We start from the raw sequence: 16442 nt of genomic DNA on the forward strand, positions 1-16442 counted from the left end.
GCTTTGCTTATCTGAGAACTGCAAATGGTGTAGGTATGACTAGAGTCCATGGTCTAGAGAGGGCTTGATAAGACTGTACAGGCCACAGAAGATGCCCGGCACCAAAGGAGTTCGTGCCGCCATCAGCAAATTCTCAAACCTCTTAAAGTTCTGAGTATTCACACAAAGGGGAGAGCCCACTTGGCAGGGGCAAAGAGAGAACGCTTCAAGAAGGAAGACCCGGAAAGCTAGCTTGGATAAACACAGACAAAGATGGGGATAATTCATACCCATATGTAGGTAGTCAACAAAACCTATTAATTCTACCTCCTTAGTATCTCTCATACTTGTTCCTTACAATCCACTCTTCATATAGTAGCCATACTGGTTTTTCTAAAATACAGTTCTGACCCTATTACTCCTCAGCTACAAATCCTTCAATGAATCCCTTTTATCCATAAGATAAGGTTCAAAGTCCTTAGCAAGGCTTCCAATGCTCTCTATGTTCTCTCTTCTGTTACCCCTCTGGGCTCATTTATCCCCACACTCAACTGTGTGTCACTCATCCCAACCATACTGAGCTGTTTCATCAGTGTTCTCACTCAGAAACTGGCAATCAAAGATCTGTAAGCCAAATCCAGCCAGCTGTCTGTTTTGTACGGCCTATGAGCTAAGAATGGTTTTTACATTTTTCAATGGCTGGGGGAAAAAAAACCAGGAAGAATAATATAGTATGAAAATTATGTAAAATTCAATTTCAGCATCATAAAGCTCTCTGGGAACACAGCCTTGCCCATTTGTTTACATACTGTCTACAGCTGCTTTCCTTCTGCAACAGCAGAGTTGACTAGTTACGACAGTTATGACTAGTTATGACCACATGGACTGCAAAGCCTAAAATATTTACTGTCTGGCCTCTTACCAGAAAAAGTTTGCCGACCCTTGCTCTAGCTGCATTAGGCTATTTAATGTTGGGTCCAAATTTGCTTTCTGTGGAATCAAGGGCAGCTCAAAGAAATGAACAATCTTAGAACCACAGGTCACAGAATTTCATAGCTGGCCCAGGACTTACAGAGAGGAAACTTAAGTTCCAGAGAGAGTAAGTTACTTGGCCCAGAAGGTAAGGCAAAGTAGTGGCAGATCAAGACTAGAAGCAAGGTCTCCTGACTTTCAGGGAAGGGCAGGGCTCCAGCTGACTCTTTTTCAGACCTGTATGTAGAGAATCAAATCATGACAAAGCTGTTTTTCTAAACTGACTCCTGAAGAGTTCCACTTGAGGTGACAGCCCTTCTGGCAAAAAGGGACAGAAGATTCCTAACTTGGATGCTGCATCTGCTGAGTCACATCAAGTTTTATTACACATCAAAGTATTCATTGCTGTGAGCTGTAAACTCAGGACATTTGACAGGTTTATCCTTTTTCTTAAAGAGCATCCACAAACCATAGAGATGAAAACAAATGATTGGCCAAAAGATTTCCTATTCTCATTTATAGTCTGCATCTTGACTTTGGCTTACTCTTTTATGTAAATAATTTCCCTTGGGTAAAGCTAGTCTGCTGAATAAATAAACTTCATCAGTTGCTATCAAACAATCAAGTAGGGCCTCCAAAAAGTCAATCATGATCCAAGCTAGTCAGCTGGGGGTCAGAGCCTGTAGGTATGTCCCCTCCCCACTGCCTACAGGCACGTGAAGTAGGGGTTTGAAATGGTAGAGGGGAAGGAAGATAAGTTGCCTGGCACAATGCACGACACACAGGAGCTCAATAACTATTTTTTAAAAAAGCAAAATAACAAATTAATGAAAGTTTGTAAGACAATGCTCCCAGGCCTGTAGGTGAGGGAAATGGCTCTCTGTATCTCTAGAGCATCTGGAACTTGTTCCCCACCGTCTATAATAAACTCTAGTATAAAATGCTTTTTAACTTAGCACAAAATTGCTTCAGTTGTAAATTTACTCTTGCTCTGTCTGTTTTATTGAGGAAGCAAAGCTCTTGAAAGTCCAGTAAGTATGAGACCCACCACTGTCTCAACTCACTGTTATCCTCAATATGACCAGAAACCACGGAGAGAAAATACCATTAAATTCAGTATAGCATGCTTTAAAAATGCAAAGACATATAATCCATTTTAGGAAGACTGCCATCCCAAGTGGTCAAAACTTCTTAAAACTTACTTGTATTTATACAAATAAAATTAACTCTTAAAAACTCACTCTTGTGGAAGGTCTCCCTCTCTCTCCCTCTCTCTGTCTCTGGCCAGACCAAGTTAAATGAGGTTTTTATGAAGAATGTCTGACCCCTGATGTTTGCAGATTAAATTATGTAAGTTACCAGCTCTTTGGGGTAAACCCCAAGGCTCATGACATGCAGAAACTTTGCTGAGGTGTGAGTCTGAAACTTTTCTATGAGGCCAACAATGTGGCAAAGAGCCCATTACTTAGTGAGCCTGGCCAGATGCCCAGCCCCACGCCTTGCTCAGCTGTGCTGTTCTCTACTCTCCATGTATGCAGTGACTCTCAGGTGGTGACAAAAGCTTTGTTTCTTTGTGAAAAATCACCTTAAAGTTTTCATGGATGTTGAAGAGGTGATTAATTTGAAGTATGAGAAAATGTATCAAAAATGCATGACTACAGGAAATTCAATGAAGGAGAAAGCCAAGAATGCAAACTTTTTTTTTTTTTTTTTTTGTATTTTTGAATCTGGGGTTTGGAAAACAGCTATGGATGTACAAATGTCAAGAGTCTGCTCTAGAACTCATAGAAGCCCTACTTTATTTTACATTCATCTCTGGGCCTATGGCCTACAGCCTTATCCTAGCTCATTAGAACCAATCGGGCTCACTCAGACGAGGATGGGTCTCCGGAATCAGTCCATAACACCTCTAGTTGAGCTGGTCCAATCTGCTGTTCCTAGCATTTAACGTCCATGACTCCTTAACCCGCACTGGAGCCAGATCTCCCCTCAAACTCTCTCTCCTATAATACTCTGTTTAAACTCACTTTTCTGCACAGACTTCTTTGGAGATGACCTTTGGCATTTATTTTCCAGAACCATGCACCATGGCTAGAGATAAAATATATTCTCATCTATTTGCCACCACCACCAACCCCACTTCCCTCCCCAGAGGAACACCTGGAAGCAAGGGTCTGGCTACAAAGGCCAGAGAGCCCCTTCCCAACAGTTATAATCAGCAATCTCCTCTACACCCATTCCTTACAGGGAAACAGGTGGGCTCCAAAAACTCCCTACCTCCAACTTACTTCTAAGGACTTAAAGTCTCCATATTTCACGTAGACTGTTTTGATGCTGTTAAATGCGAGCTCCAGTTCCTTTAAAGCTGGAAACGTGTGAAATGCCTCTACAAGGGGAGGAGAAAGAGAGAATCTACAGATCGGGAAGGATTTAAGAGAAAGAATCTAACAGTTATTTACTGTGTTCCCACTGGGTTAGGCCAGGCACTGGGTAAAGTGTTTTACATACAAGGGCTCTAAATCTCTAACAACCCTGAAAAATAGGGATTACTACTTTCATTCTACTGCTGAAAAAACAAAGGCTCAGCTAGACTAAGTGATTTGCTAGAAACAGAATTGCTGATAAGTGGAGGGGCCAAGAACTGAATCTAAGTCTAACTCCAAAACCTATTTTAAAAATATTATTTCTGATTATAAAAGCAAAAATTTCCACCAATAAAAGTAAAAATAAAAAACATAGAAAAATAAAAATTCCCTTAATCTCAACACCCAGAGACAACTATTCAAAGTTTCACCTATAATACTCTAGACTTTTTCTCTTGTGTATACTGAACCACACACACACTTCTTACAGAATGGGAATCATACTATACACATTGTACTGTGACTTGTTTTTTTCCCTTAACAATATGAGTTAAAAGACTGTTCCAAATCAAAACATAGATCTGCATAATGTCTGAATTATGTTCTATAGTATAGACATATTCTATTTTACTTATCCATTCCCCTAGTGATAATTGTTAGACTATCTGGATAAAAGGTAAGAACACTTTTCTCCTTCTGCTTGAGAACTGGACCTTGGGTTAACTTTCTAGCCCTCTTCCCCTGGTAACCTGAAACAAATAACATGGTAACTGTGTCATTAGGCAATATTGCTGTGGTAAAAATGACCCCAGATGAGTAAATCACATCTGGACTAGGAGAAACTATAAATGAACTATAAATATCTGACGAGGGCATAACTGTGGGCTTCTCTGTGCATGCTGACTTCTATACCTGGACATGTTCTTTGCAGGAACTCTGGGAGCTACGTCTACAGTGTTATAACAGCTCTTTGCTCCTATGAGGAACAAGGTTTCTAAGCCAGACATAGAGTTTAACAAGGCTCCTGCATCTACACAAAGAGTCTCATTGTCTTGGACCCAAGCTGGGGGCCACAGAGTACGGCTCACGGATGGCTACAGGAACTGCTGTGAGGATCCCACTGAAGAGGAGCTGCTGATGCTGCGCTCCTGGCCTTCTAAGTGAACCTGGTGTGAAGTGTGGCCAACAGTGGTTCTGGGAGTTGGAATGTTCTGTAGAGTCTAAGAGAAAGACTGCTTGGTAGGTAGAGTCTCATAGAAAGACGCACTTCCAGGATATTTCCAATGAACAGCCTTGTACAAGTATGTTTCTGTAGAATAAATTCCTGGAAATGGAACTATGAGATTAAAGGCAATGCCTGTTTTAAGAGACCAAATTGCCTTCCTAAGATGCTGCACCAATTTTTTACACTTGAATACGAGAGCATCCATTTCTCTACTGATGCTGGCAGTCATCAGTCCTTCTCATTCTGTCAATATTTTATAGGTAGAAAATAGTACTTCGATACTGTTTTATTTACTAATGAGGTTGAGAGTCCTTTCATATACCTTCTGGCCTTTGTTTTTCAAGCCCATGCTCTTGACAGACCACGCTGTTTCCTCAAGAGCAGGGACTTGTCACATGCTTCCTTAAAAACAATCCTTAAACTCACTGCATTCAAAACTGAACTCATCCTATTTCTCCCCAATCCTGCCTTTCCTGTAGTGCTGTCTCACTGAATTCCTTTGGTTCCTCCTTTTCTCTCCATGTCCATTAGTTACCAAGTCTGGTTATTTCTACCTCCTCCTGAATCCTTCTCTTTCTCACTTTCCTCTGCCCCTATTGCTACAGCCCTGGTTGAGGCCTCACCTCCCCTCCCCTGGAAAAATGAAACCATCTCCGAGGTTTCCTGGCCTCCATTTTATAATCCACGCTTCTCACAGCCACCACCCAGCCTATTTCAAAGCCTTCTGAGGCTCTCCTTTGCCTGCAGGATTAAGTCCAAGTCATTCAGGGCCCTTGATAATGTAGTCCTTACCCACCTTTCTAGACTCCATTCTCCCCTGCCTATATCCCTTGCAAACATACAAAGCTCCTTCAGGACCCCTGATCAGGCACTGCCATTCCGCATCTGCTCTGCGGGCCTGAAATGCCTTCTTACCGTCTAATTCCTGAGTCACTCCTATTCATGTGTTAGGTCTCAGCTTACGTACTCTTCATCTCAGAAGTTTCTTCTGACACTCTCGGCCAAGCTGATTACCTGTCATTTTCTGATTCCCCCTATCATTGCACTTACCATATCCTGGTATAACTAAGCTCACCATAACAGGAACTGGACACTGGTTTCTAAAATCCAAGCAGGCATTTAGTTCTGACACCCAGCAGGGGTCGCTGTGGATTTGCTGAATAAACAAGAAGGCTTCACACTCCTCTAGGAGCTTTTAGAGGCTTGAAAATGTTTCATAAACAGTCCCCCATTATCTGCAAGAGATTGGTTCCAGGATCCTCCATTCTCATTCCCCACCCCCAACTCACCTCCCAACCCCCACCAAAATCCACAGATGCTCAAGTTCCTCACATAAAATGGTACAGTATTTGCATCTAACCTGTGCACAGCCTCCTGTACACTTTAAATCACCTGTAAATGACTAATAATACTTAATGTAATGTAAATGCTCTGTAAATAGTTGCAAATACAATGTAAACGCTATGGAAATTATTGCCAGTGCATGGCAAATTCAAGTTTTCTTTCTGGAACTTTCCGGAATTTCTTTTTCAAATATTTCCCATTCATATTTGGTTGAACCCACAGATGTGGAACCCATGGATGTGAAGGGCCAACTGTACTTATCCCGTCTGAGTCTACAAGGCATCCTGCCTTGGGAAGAAAGAAAGGAAGGGAATTATCTCCTTACAGACAGAGAAGCAGCAGCTCACAGAGAAATGTTTGAAGTAGGTAGTGCCAGCTCTGGGCTGGAATCCAGGTCTGTGTGTTCTCCCACACCCAGCCTATTGCACCCCAGAAAAGAGATGCATGGCCAGTCACTGATGAACTGACAGGCAAGTTCTAACATGAGAGACTGGCTGTGTCAGCCAAGAGGCAGAAGGTAGTTTTCAGGAAGAAAACTTACCTAGAGGCAGCAGGTTTTCTGAAGCATTGATGTAAATCACAGAATTAAAATATTTGAAGTCCTTTTCCTTAGCCTGCGGGAAGGCATTTCAAAGAACACAAGATTAGCTCCCTGCCTGGAGGCCTTGCTGGAGCTCCAAAGCTGCCCTAAGAAGGAGCAAAGACCTCAAGGAATAAGACACATCCTGAGCACAAGAGCAGCCACTTGTTGAGAGCGGGAAGGGCTTTTCTGCTTCTTTTTTTTTTCTATTATGAAATAATTCAAATGTCCAGAAAAGTATAGCGAATGATACTCTGAAGACCCATGAAACCACTATCCAGCTTTAATAAATCTGAATATTTTGTAGTCTTTGCCTCAAATTTCTTTAAAGAAATAAAACATTACAGAGAGCTGATCGCCCCCCACCAACATATCCCTCCCCAGTCACATTCTTCTCCTTCTCTCCCACAGATAACAGCTATTCTGAGTTGGTGATTATCATTCTCATACCTGTTTATACTTGCAATACATATATGTGTATCCATAAACCACATATAGTATTATTAACATGTTTTAAAACTTTATATTAAATGCAATCATATTGTAGATATCATTCTGCAACCTGCCTTCTTCACTCAGCACTATGTTTTTGAGATTTACTTTTGTTGATACACATAGCTCTAGTTCACTCATTTTAACTGCTGTGTGGCATTATACAAGCACTCTGTCCTCATATGCCATGGAAGGCCTACAAACCAAAAATGTATGCCATTATATGCAGTATATACACTGGCTAATGGTAGGCCACAAAGGTGGCTCCAAGCTACCTTTTAGCCAATGCAACAAAAGAAACATTACTCATTACATAAGTCACAGTCTGTGAGTTAAGAACAAACCAGCATCTTGGGAGAAGCATCATTACTACTTCTGGCACTGAAACCTGAGAGAAATATCTCCTTTAGGCTCTTCTGATTGGAACTCTGTCACACAATGAATCATGCCCAACAAAACTCTAAGCAAATTGAAGCCACTTCCATAAGGCTACTTATTTCCTTCAACTCACCTCACATGGGACAATGGTAATACCAAATTTACAGCAAAATATTGTGTCTGAATGTTGTTTCCACCCAGCAAGTCCTTGTCTGACTTTCCCACTCCCTGTGACCAGATTCCTAGCCCCCAGGGACTCGGGAGGTAAATTGGTTAAACAGCCAGGAGCCACCATCAGTCTGGCTCACCCAGTAACACCTCTGCTGGCTGGCCTTACCTTGGACAATTTCAGGCCGCTCACGTTAATGCTGCATAGGTCTGATGGTTTCTCCACACAGTGGTGCTTCAGCTGGAACACAGTGCAGAGAGTTAGCCCAAAACAAAGCTTATGTAATTGGCCAAGACAAAAAATAACTCCCTGTTGAGGGTGCCTGATACAGTGGAAACAGCACGGGCTTTAGAGCTGCTCAGAATCAAGCCACCACCTCAGCTCTCCCACCTGTTTCCCATTTGTAAGATGGGGATAGAAACACTGACTTCATGGGGTTCTTTAGGAGGATTCCTTCCTCTCTGTTCCTTCTCTTGTCTTTTCTGGGCCCCACTTCCTCTACCTGGCTCTTAAAAAAAAAAATCTATTTCTGGGGCTTTACCAAACTCATACATTTGTCATAATTTATTGGCTTGTTCACTCATTCATTTATTCATCAAATATTTACTAAGTACTACTTTAGGTCATGTACTGTACTAAATAATGTATCAACAAACTTTCTTCTTATCCTAACTAAACAATCTGACATTAGTATGATTATGAAAGGGTGGGGTGAGGCCAATACACCAGACATTGTTAAATGCCTTTCCAAGAGCCACTTCTCTACTTCCTTGTTAAAGAACCCCAATATCATTCACATTTCTCCAAGTGAATGTGTCCTTAAATTGCAGATCCACAGGATAAGCTAATTTCCAAAATATACAAACAGTTCATAAACCTTAATATCAAAAAAAAAACAACCTAGTAAAAAAAAAATGGGCAAAAGACCTAAACAGACATCTCTCCAAAGAAGACAGACAGATGGCCAACAAGCACCTGAAAAGATGCTCAACATCACTAATTGTTAGAGAAATGCATATCAAAACTACAATGAGCTATCACCTCACATCAGTCCAAACAGCCATCATCAAGTCTACAAATGATAAATGCTGGAGAGGGTGTGGAGAAAAGGGAACCCTTCTTCACTTTAGGTGGCAATGTAAATTGCTGCAGCCACTATGGAGGACAGTATTGAGGTTCCTTAAGGAACTAAAAACAGATATACTATATGATCCAGCAATCCCACTCCTGGGCACATATCCAGAGAAAAATATAATTCAAAAAGACATATGCACCCCAATGTTCACAGAAGCACTATTTACAATAGTCAAGACATCGAAACAATCCAAATGTCCATTGACAGATCACTGGATAAAGAAGAGGTGGTATATATATACAATTGAATACTACTCAGCCATAAAAAAGAGTAAAATAATGCCATTTTCAGCAGTATGGATGGATCTAGAGATTGTCATTCTAAGTGTATTAAGCCAGAAAGGAAAGAAAAATACCATATGATATCACTTATATGTGGAATCTAAAAAAAAGACACAAATGAACTTATTTACAAACAGAAACAGATTCACAGACCTAGAGAACAAATTTACCATTACCAGGGGATAAAGGGGTGGGAAGGGCTAAATTCAGAGTTTGAAAGTTGCAGATACTAACTACTATATATAAAATAGATAAACAACAAGTTTATACTGTACAGCACAGGGAACTAAATTCAATATTATGTAGTAACTAAAATGAAAAAGAATATAAAAATGAGCATATGTATGCATATGTATGACTGAAATATTATGCTGTACACCAGAAATTGACACAACACTGTAAATTGACTATACTTTAATAAAAAAGAATGAAAAAAAGCAACTTACCAAAAAAAAAAAAAAAAAAAGAAAGAGAAAGACAGAAAAACAAGAGAGAGAGAAAAAAAAAAAAGACAGCAACAATCTCTTTTCTACCTCTGGATGTTATCCTTTAAATGTGATGACCAGAGCTGCAGCAGCCATCTTGGGATCATGAACGCAATCAGCCCAAGAAGACAAGTTAACATGCTGAGTATATAAGAGCAGAAAGATGGAGGAACATGAGCCTTGGAAGACGTCATTAAACCAGTGAATTAGCCTACCCTGAAATAATAATGCCTCTGGCTTTGTTTTATGTGAAACAAAAGCACCTCTGTTATTCAATTAATCCAATAAAAGATGATAGTGGCTCAGATTAGGTTGGTGGCAGTGCAGATGAAGAGAGTAATACAGATTTGACAACTATTTAATAAAAGTACCAAAGCTTGGTAACGGCAAGGGTTGGGGTGGTGATGGGGAGGTAAGTGTCGAGGATAACCCCAGGTTACTTGCTTGGTGACTGGGTAGATGGTAGTAACATCACAGTGTAGTTAACACTAGAAAAGAAGTATTTTGGGGACTTGGTAAAAGGGGATTGGTGCAGTAGTTCAATATGAGGTGCCAGTGAAACATTCAAGTAGAACTATCCATCAGGTAGGTAGGTATCCCATTACTCTGAAAAACATCCTTGTTTCTTCTGCTATCCAAAGTGGCAACATGGGTAACAAGCCATCTCGATTAACGTGGGACATATATATTGCTGGAAACAAAGGGGAAAAGAAGATCACTATGGGAAGTGTTTTTCCTCAGTCCTGTTGTTTGTCTTCCTCACCCCCAGGAAGTGGACATCATAATCAAAGAAATTCCCAGGACTCTGCAAAAAGTTTACACTACCTGCCTTGAGGTGAGATGCAATCAGCTGCCCCCTTAAAGCCCTCTTTCAACATCTGATCCATGCAGAAATCTATCTTTGGGAACCATAAACAAAGCCTGGGCACAAAGCAGGCTGCCAGAGAGTTCTTCTTAGGGAGCTATGAGCACTGGACTGTATGTTAATATTGGCTTACAAAATGTCTCTCTCTTTGCAAAGCCACCAAGGCATTGCACAGAGCAGGTGTAAAATTACATGGCTGGTCTCCAGCACAGCCACTCAAGTCCTCTTTGTAAAGCCTTCTCTAGTCACTGGGTAATATCTGGTTGGCATTCCTGGCCTTTAGCCAGACACTAAACCCAAAGGACAAAGGCTGTGATGTGTGGGACCTCCTCAATCCCTCTGCTCCTAGAGCAATCTCCCCAAAGCAGAGCAGGAATCTTTACATCCTACTAGGTGCTGGAATAGGATTTTCAATTTACTAACTCTCCCTGACCTACTTCTTTGCCTCTCTAACTCTATTGTAAGTTTTTATCTGATAAAACATAAAGGCACAGGCTTTGGAGTCAGTAGACCAGAGTTCTAATCCTCAGTAGTTTTAATCCTGGGTAGACCACAGTCCTAATTAATAGCTGAGGGAACCTGGCAAAGGCAAATTAGTTCTCGGCGCCTCAGTTTTCTCATCTGCACACTGGCAACAACATAATAGGGATGATAATACCGATCTCACAAGGTGGATATAAAAAAACTTTACAAATTAAGAGAGCTTTGGGTCCCTTCATCATCTGGCTGTACTCAATTTGCCAAGATCACTCTAATAGTTTGGGATGGACTGGGGGTAACTGTACGGGGCAAGTCCTTGCCCCCCACCAAGACAGTCATTAGCTGGTGCTGCCAGCCATTCCAGGATCCATTTCCTCTCACAAGAAAAGCCCGGTCCAGCACATGTCTAGCAGTGTCCACTTGGCTTTCCTGTCGAGACACTTTCTTCCCTCCGACCTCAAAAGAAATCTTCTGGCTTTCCTGACCTTCAGCGGGTGCCTCAACCACACCCTTGGGCTTCTTCTTGTGGCTACGTTTCCGAGCCACTAACCAGTGTCCTCGGCCTGTTGAGAAGATCAGAACAGTGAAAAGGAGCAAATTCCTCCAAAGCCACAACTAGTGCACTTACAGAATGTTTATCTATAATACTAAAACCTAAATCAGCTCCTCATTACCTAATATGCTCCAGATACTGTGCTGCAGCTGGGGAGGGAGGTGTCTATATACCTGTCTCATTTAATTGACTCCAAACCCATTGAAGACATGCTACTGCCCCCATTTTACAGATGAAAAGGCTAAGGCTCAAAGTGTGGAATAACTTGCCCAATTCCTTCCTCCACATTTTTGCCTCCAAACTCTAATTGTTTCTTCAGGATTCCAGATCAAGTATTTCCTGTTTTGCGAAGCCTTGCCTGATTCTCCTCAGCAGAGCTGATCATTCTTTCCTATGCCAGCTAGTTACCTCCCCATTTGTCATCTCTTGGGTGAAGCCCATTGTGTGACACCAACTCAGTGGACTCCATCTTCCCAGACCTTACCCTGAATTTTATCATTATAGGTAAAAGGTTGCGTTAGGGGCTCAGGACAAGAAAATAGTAAGACAGTTAGCATCCCCCAAAAAAAATAAAAACAAAACAAAACACATTCACTGTAGCAGGAACCGTAAAATGCATGCAAGCAAAAAGAATGAGTTTCCTAGTAAGCCCACCTAACAAAAACCATGACAACATTCTAGAATCTCTTCTCTCCTTCATCGGTAGTTTATTTACTGCAAGGCATTCACTGCAATCTGTAATTATCGTATTTGTTCACTTGTTTATTGTCTGTCTTGCCCTCTAGAGTGGGAGCTCCACAAGAGCACACTTTGTCTAATTTGTTAATCTCAGTGCTCCCAACGCCTGCACAGAGCTTACCACACCGCGAGTGTCGCTGAACAAACCCTGAGACACAGCCCCACCCACAATCATCCATTTAGACCTTTTCTGAGTGTCTACTTTGAGCTGGGGCTATGGAGAAGACTATGACAGAGGATTTGAAGGCGCTTAATAATGTAAAGGGAGCTACCAGCCTAGGGCATGAGCTAGACAGTGCATGTTGAAAGTTGACTAGGTGGAAACAGAAAAACCAAGGAGCTTGGGCAGAGGGAAGAGCACAAGAAGTACTCAGAGGTATGAAAGATCAGGACTGCACAGAAGAATGGCACAGAGCTGTGGGAACCAGCTTGGGGCCTCCTGCCCACACAGCCCACTACCCCTTCCTCAGGGGCTCTGACCACTGCCACTAATCCTGTCTCTTGAATGCAGCTCCTGCCCTTCGTCTGATGGGAGCCAGTTCCTATTCCCACCCTGGGCCTGACAGCTCAGGCACTGTTTCCCAGGGCTGTCCCAATCTGGGGCACGGACCTTTGTCTTATCCTAATAGTCCCAACTCCTGGAGACTCCAGGCTGAGGTGGTGCCCAAACTGCCAACACAGCCAGGAAGAAGGCCCAGAGGGTGTCAAGAGATGAACACGAAGGAAACAAGATGGGGCTGAGGGAGGTCAGCAACGTCAGATCAGAAATGTCTTGAGAAACAGAATAAGGAGTTTGGGTTTTAATGGAGTAGTCTTCCAGTAGGAAAAGTATCCATGGGAAGGTTTTTATTTTCCTCGTAAATTTTCATTTTGAGCTATTTTAGAATTCCATTAAAGTTGTAAAAATAATACAGAGTTCCCGTACAGCTTTCACCCAGTTTTCCTAATGTTAACATCTTATATAATTATAATTTAAACCTTTTTGCACAGCAAAGGAAACCATCGACAAAACAAAAAGACAACCTACTGAATAGGAAAGGGTATCTGCAAATGATATGATCAATAAGGGGTTAATATTCAATATATATAAACAGCTCATACAACTCAACATCAAAAACAAAACAAAACAAAAAAACACTGAACAACCCAATCAAAAAGTGGGCAGAAGACCTGAGTAGACATTTTTCCAAAGAGGAAATACAGATGGCCAACATGAAAAGATTCTCAACATCGCTATCATCAGAGAAATGAAGTCAAAACCACGATATCACCTCACACCTGTCAGAATGGCTAGCATCAAAAAGAACACATATAACAAACGTTGCTGAGGATGTAGAAAAAAGGGAACCTTGTATACTGTTGGTATTAAAATAAGTTGGTGTAGCCACTGTGGAAAACAGTATGGAGGTTTCTCAAAAAACTAAAAATAGAACTACCATATAACACAGCAATCCCACTCCTGGGTATATATCTAAAAAAACAAAAACACTAATTCAAAAAGATACATGCACCCCAATGTTCACAGCAGCATTATTTACATTTGCCAAGATATGGAAGCAACCTAAGTGTCCATCAACAGATGAATGGATAAGGAAGATGTGGTATATATATAAATATATATATATATATATATATATATTATATATATATTTATTCAATGGAATGCTACGCAGCCATAAAAAAGAAAGAAAATTTGCCATTTGCAGCAACATGGATGGATTTGGAGAGCATTATGTTAAGTGAAATAAGCCAGACAAAGACAAATACTGCATGTCATCACTTACATGTGGAATCTGAAAAATACAACAAACTAGTGAATATAACAAAAAAGAAGCAGACTCACTGATACAGAGAATAAATTAGAGGGAGTAGAAGGGCAATATGGGGGCAGGAGTGGGAGGCACAAACTACTGGGTATAAGACAGACTCAAAGATGTACTGCACAACACAGGGAATATAGCCAATATTTTGTAATCACTGTAAATGGAAAGTAATCTTTTAAAATTGTATAAATTTTTTTAAAAATTAAAAATAACACAATGGTTGAAACTAAGAAATTAACATTGGTACAACATCAGTAATTAATCTATAGCCCTTCTTTGAATTTTGACAGTTTTCTCACTAATGTCCTGTTTCTGTTCCAGGATGTAATGCAAGACCTCACATTTCATTTAGTCGTCACATCTCAGTCTCCCGTAATTTACAATCTTTCTTTTTTCTTGTGTGACCCTGACATTTTTGAAGAGTACTAGTCAATTATTTTGTAAAATGTACCTCAATTTGAATTTGTTTGTTTTCCCATAATTAGATTAAGAACTTACGGTTTTGCAAGAAGTGATGCTCTGCCCTTCTCAGCACAACGTATCAGAGGATACATGATGGCAATATGTCTTATTAGTGGTGATGTTTATTTTGCTCACTTGGCCAAGATGGTATCAGCTTAATTTCTGTGCTAAGAACTCTCTTTGTAATTAATAAAGATATCTCAAGACTATACAAATATCCTGTTTCTCATCATACTTTGACCTACTAGTCTTAGCATCTGTGATGGTTAATTTTACATGTCAGCTTGGGTAGGCTATGGTAAGTAGTCAATCAAATGCTAATCTAAATGGCTGTAGATGTGGCTAACATTCACAACCAACTGACTTTAGGTAATTTAGGTTATTTTTTATCTCTTATTTGTTTTTTAACGGAGGTACTGGGGATTGAACCCAGGACCTTGTGTATGCTCTACCACTGAGCTATACATTCCACCCCACAACCAATTGACTTAAAGGAGACTATTCTTGATAATGTGCATGGGCCTCACCTAATCAGTTGAAAGACCTTAAAAGCAAAAATAGGCTCCCCAAAGGAAGAAGAAATTTTGCCTAAGACTGCAGCATCAGCTTTTCCTTGAGTTTTCAGCTTGTCTGTCCTTCAGATTTCAGACTTGCCAGCCTCCACCATTTTATGAGCCAATTCCCTAAAAAATGTTACATATGTGTGTGTATATTTGTCCACGTGTATATACACACACATATGGAAACACAACTAGTAGGCTATAGATATATACACACACACATATCCTGTTGGTTCTATTTCTCTGGAGAACCCTGACAGGTACAGCAGAAGTTTCTTACCTGTAAAAATTACATTATGATGCTTTAATAGTGATTTTCTATTTCCTACATTCCTTCTACATTTATTAACTGGAATTTCACTATAAGGAAGAGCTGTTTCTATTCACCCACTTATTTATGTATTTAAATGTTTATTTATATTAGTATAGGGTCATCAATATTTATTCTATGGATTACAAACCAATTCTTCCTTTATTTATGTTGCTGCCCATACTGCCCCAGCTTTGGCCATGGGGCCAAAGGATGGCTCCTATGTCCTTTCAAATTGCCCCATCATTTTTCTGAGCACTTCTTTATTTTCTGGCACCACACAATGTTCCAGGTTCAATATATATTTTTCCTGCGTAAGCCCTGGATATAACTTTTTGCCTGAGGAGCCCTGGCTTTTACTGGAGAAAGGTATTTAGAAATCATCATCTAGGTGCCAGGTGTGCTCTTTGCGACTGAGCTGTCATTGCTCTCAGTGGACTAGGAAATATATGTACATATACTTACATGTATGGATACACATGGCTACATTTATTTCTCTGTCAATCTGTGTGTGTGTGTGTGAGGGGTATGACAGTGAAATTATAAGTTCATACTGAGAACTCCATGGGAGGGTTTCAAACAGGTAGGTGGCCTGTTTAAAACATAAAAGGTCTTTATATGAAAAAGAAATCACTCAAGAAAAGTGGGGAGGACAGACTGGAGGAGAAGGTTTTTCTAATATTCCACGTACAGAGTGACCAGCAATTCACTTCATGTAGAGTAACCTAGGGGCACTTCTCCCTTGATCTACCCTTTCAGTAACAAACACAATCCAGTGAACTCGCACTTCTCAGCAGTATTCCATTTGCAGGACTCTGCTCAGTGTTAGAAGGAGTCCCTGCCCCAGAGGAGTTTTTAACTAGATAAATGTCTGAAAAACTACTTAGCAGAGTCAAGTTTAAGCCATTTTATTTAGGATCTGGGCAGAATATGATTATGTATCCAATGAAACACAGAGAGGAAGATGGCTTATGAGAGAGGATGGGCACCGAGAGCTGGTGTAGCTAGACATGGCTTATTGGAAGAAGTGGGAGAAGAGCTGGGCCTTGTGGGATGGGAAGAGTTTGGATAAATGGAGTGAGGACTGGAACATTCTGAGTGAATTAAAAAAGCTAAGTGAAAAGAGAGCACTATGGAAAAGGGCATAAATCAATGAATGCGGTTGTAACAAAGGATAGTGGGGATTAGAGCAGCAGGTAATGGAACCAGCAATGAGAAGTCACTGAATACATGGGAACACCATGGTTA

The 16442-nt window shown here is 40.7% G+C and overlaps 1 protein-coding gene and 1 long non-coding RNA gene across 23 annotated transcripts in view; one reads left to right on the top strand and one right to left on the bottom strand.

Annotated features, from left to right (window-relative positions):
• The window catches only part of XRRA1 (X-ray radiation resistance associated 1), a 172317-nt gene that overhangs the window by 150189 nt on the left and 5686 nt on the right, over nucleotides 1-16442 (bottom strand). For 10 of the 22 annotated variants that reach the window (XM_032489355.1, XM_032489354.1, XM_032489363.1 and 7 more), the window contains 4 exons: nucleotides 11130-11311; nucleotides 7671-7742; nucleotides 6425-6497; nucleotides 3240-3337 (listed from right to left, as the gene is read on the bottom strand). In XM_032489355.1, coding sequence (XP_032345246.1) covers nucleotides 3240-3337; nucleotides 6425-6497; nucleotides 7671-7742; nucleotides 11130-11311 — 425 coding nt within the window. Of the gene's footprint in view, nucleotides 1-3239; nucleotides 3338-6424; nucleotides 6498-7670; nucleotides 8460-9451; nucleotides 11312-16442 lie in introns of those variants that run through there. The other 12 variants (XM_032489370.1, XM_032489376.1, XM_032489367.1 and 9 more) reach the window with 10 other exon arrangements.
• On the top strand, nucleotides 2188-12401 carry LOC116666475. The gene is made up of 3 exons (XR_004323358.1): nucleotides 2188-2269; nucleotides 8947-8951; nucleotides 12391-12401. It is a non-coding gene; the product is annotated as an uncharacterized LOC116666475 (long non-coding RNA).

This window comes from Camelus ferus, chromosome 10, assembly GCF_009834535.1.
Source record: "Camelus ferus isolate YT-003-E chromosome 10, BCGSAC_Cfer_1.0, whole genome shotgun sequence".
Taxonomy (NCBI): Eukaryota; Metazoa; Chordata; class Mammalia; order Artiodactyla; family Camelidae; genus Camelus; species Camelus ferus.